The following is a 2,447-nucleotide window of genomic DNA, read 5'->3' as shown; positions in this document are numbered from 1 at the left end:
CCATAGGACAAAGAAGACAGACATAACCTAGTAAGTCAAGCTGTTGTAGCACCGTGGGGACACAGAGCTGGATTGGGCCTCTGAAACATGCTAGAGATTAAAAGAAATGTGTTGCATCAAGGCTTGTTGAGCTGATATCAAGGGGCCAAAAATGTTCAGGGCACCCGAGCCTTCCACTGATGTGCTGAATTTTATCAAATGATTTATATCAAAGGATGGACATGAGAAAGGGACTGCAAAATGTGCCAATTTTAATGAACTGTCAAGAAGAACATCACCCAAAAAACAGTAGACAAGGCAGACCCAAAATATATCACAAATGCCACATAATTACATGTAGTATTTGCACAGTTAATAACATACATTAAATTGAAGATGGCGATCAAAAGATGGATTGTAATTTGTAAAACATATAACATTTCTATTCAAGTTGATTAAAACCCTTGCTCTTCCCAAAGACAAAGCTACAGACTGTTTAAAGCTACTCTTTAAGTCAACATAGCATTTGCATTTCATATTCAAAAGAAAAGACCTTTTTAAATTTACTCCTTGCATTTTGTGGGCATGTCACATGGTGTTTGTTTGTTTTCTGTCAGCACTCTTCCAATGGAATTGTACTCCAGCGCCCTCCAGTTGATCAAATTCCCTGGGGTGAAGTTTAGATCATCCACGTAGTGCTTGATCTCACAGGGTGAAAGGATGTAGTTCCACATGTGGACATCAGACATCATGCCAACAAAAGACTGCTTACTGTCAAAACTCCCGCCATGGTTATCCTGGTCCTGTAGTGATTGCAAAGAGTTAAGATAAAAACATTTTATCTTACAGACTTAAAATTAACACAAAATGTATCAATATACAGAAATTTCTGGAATTCTATGAACTATGTTTATCAATTAAACTCACTTGTCCGAGGATAACAATGGGGTGGTTGATTTGTGATCCACCAGCAAATTTCTTAATTGTAGGCTTTCCATCTAACCACAGCTGCACCAGACCAGAATCAGAGTCCCATGTAGAACAAATAGACTGCCAAGCGTTCAGTTTGTAGTCCAGCGCTCCAAATCCTGTCTTTTCATTCTGGACATGGACTTGAATCACATCACTAGTAGGTTTGAATATCAGGAAGGCATTGTGAGCAGAGGATATGGACAGTGAGAATAGCGCGTGGTTTCAGCTGAGGTCTGTAATGGATCTGCAGGAAGTGAAAGAAAAAAAGAAAAATCAAATATGATGCTTTTATAGTCAGAATAAAGTGAGTTCATTCAAGCATTTTGCACTTAAAACATTACCTGAGACAGACAGTTGCAGCACTGAAACTGTGTGCTGATGTTGTCAATCTCACATTAGCTGTACTGGTTTCTTCTGGGAAGACGAACATTTTACCAGACAAATCTACAAAAAAAGAAAACAGAAAAATGCTAAATGTCCATGTAAGTTAATGAACAAATTATATAGCATACAATGCAAAGTGTTTCAGATGTGATAACAACCCCAGAACCTGCTGAATCTACTGGTTGGTGAAAGTCTTTTTACAAAAAATGTGGAACATACGGACGCAAATGAACCACTGATTCTTGAAATCTGATGGGATACGTATGAGAACTGCTCCCCATGTGGCCACTTCATCATTTAAGATTGATGAATGTTATGAAGATTTTAGGAAGCTAAGTAAACATGCATGATTAACAAAATCCCTTTTCTGTTTTGCACAGATTTAAAGGTGGGTTTCTCCTGCAAACAGAATCATTAATTCCTTGCAGAAAGTGGAAAGAACACCTGCTTTGATGTCAAGTCTGTGAATTAAACAAATGAATATCTGGTTGGAATATGATAAATGTGTATAAGTATAACATATTTTACAATACACACTAAATAAATGTATCCTAGTATAAAACAAAAAAGAGTTGAATAAAATTATATTATAATGTTAAAATATTTGTACAACATTTAATCTAAACTGAGAAGCATAGTAGATTCACTCAACATATGTAATTGAGACATACATTCCACATGTTTTTCCAAGTTGCAAAATATAGCTGTTTTATCCTATTAATTTCACAAAGTGTTTGCAAATGATAAGGTGAATGACACTGTCTATATGTGTATGTATGCATGTTGTGAAATTCCCTCTTGTTTTCCCTTTGTTAATTAAGCATATATGTTTTACCTTCAGGACTTGCAGCACATGCTGTCAGCATCACCAGGAGAAGAAGAAATGCCATCTGATACAAAGACAAATAAAGAGAGATTAAGGGAAATGCTAGTGTAAATCCACTAAATCAAATCCTCTTGAGACGGTATTAACTACCAGTGTACACTTACACAATTGCATGACACAGTATACAGCACAATACAGATTAAAAAAGTGCAGTGACCTTAATTAATACTCTGAATGTATTTTGATCTTACCTTTGAGTCTGTGTCAGGATGTTGTGCAAAACAGT

At 36.2% G+C, this 2,447-nt stretch overlaps 1 protein-coding gene across 1 annotated transcript; it reads right to left on the bottom strand.

Moving 5' to 3' along the window:
- Window positions 1-433: 433 nt before the first annotated feature.
- LOC116380421 (serum amyloid P-component-like) lies at window positions 434-2,424 on the bottom strand. Its single transcript, XM_031842342.1, is given in 5 exon segments — window positions 434-782; window positions 907-1,195; window positions 1,293-1,395; window positions 2,171-2,225; window positions 2,413-2,424. Coding segments are annotated over 4 exon segments (687 nt in total). The 5' UTR covers window positions 2,413-2,424; the 3' UTR covers window positions 434-542.
- Window positions 2,425-2,447: the final 23 nt, after the last annotated feature.

Source organism: Anarrhichthys ocellatus, unplaced genomic scaffold, assembly GCF_004355925.1.
Source record: "Anarrhichthys ocellatus isolate YVR2014 unplaced genomic scaffold, GSC_Weel_1.0 scaffold7146, whole genome shotgun sequence".
Taxonomy (NCBI): domain Eukaryota; kingdom Metazoa; phylum Chordata; class Actinopteri; order Perciformes; family Anarhichadidae; genus Anarrhichthys; species Anarrhichthys ocellatus.
This window is presented reverse-complemented; position numbering and strand designations above follow the sequence as displayed.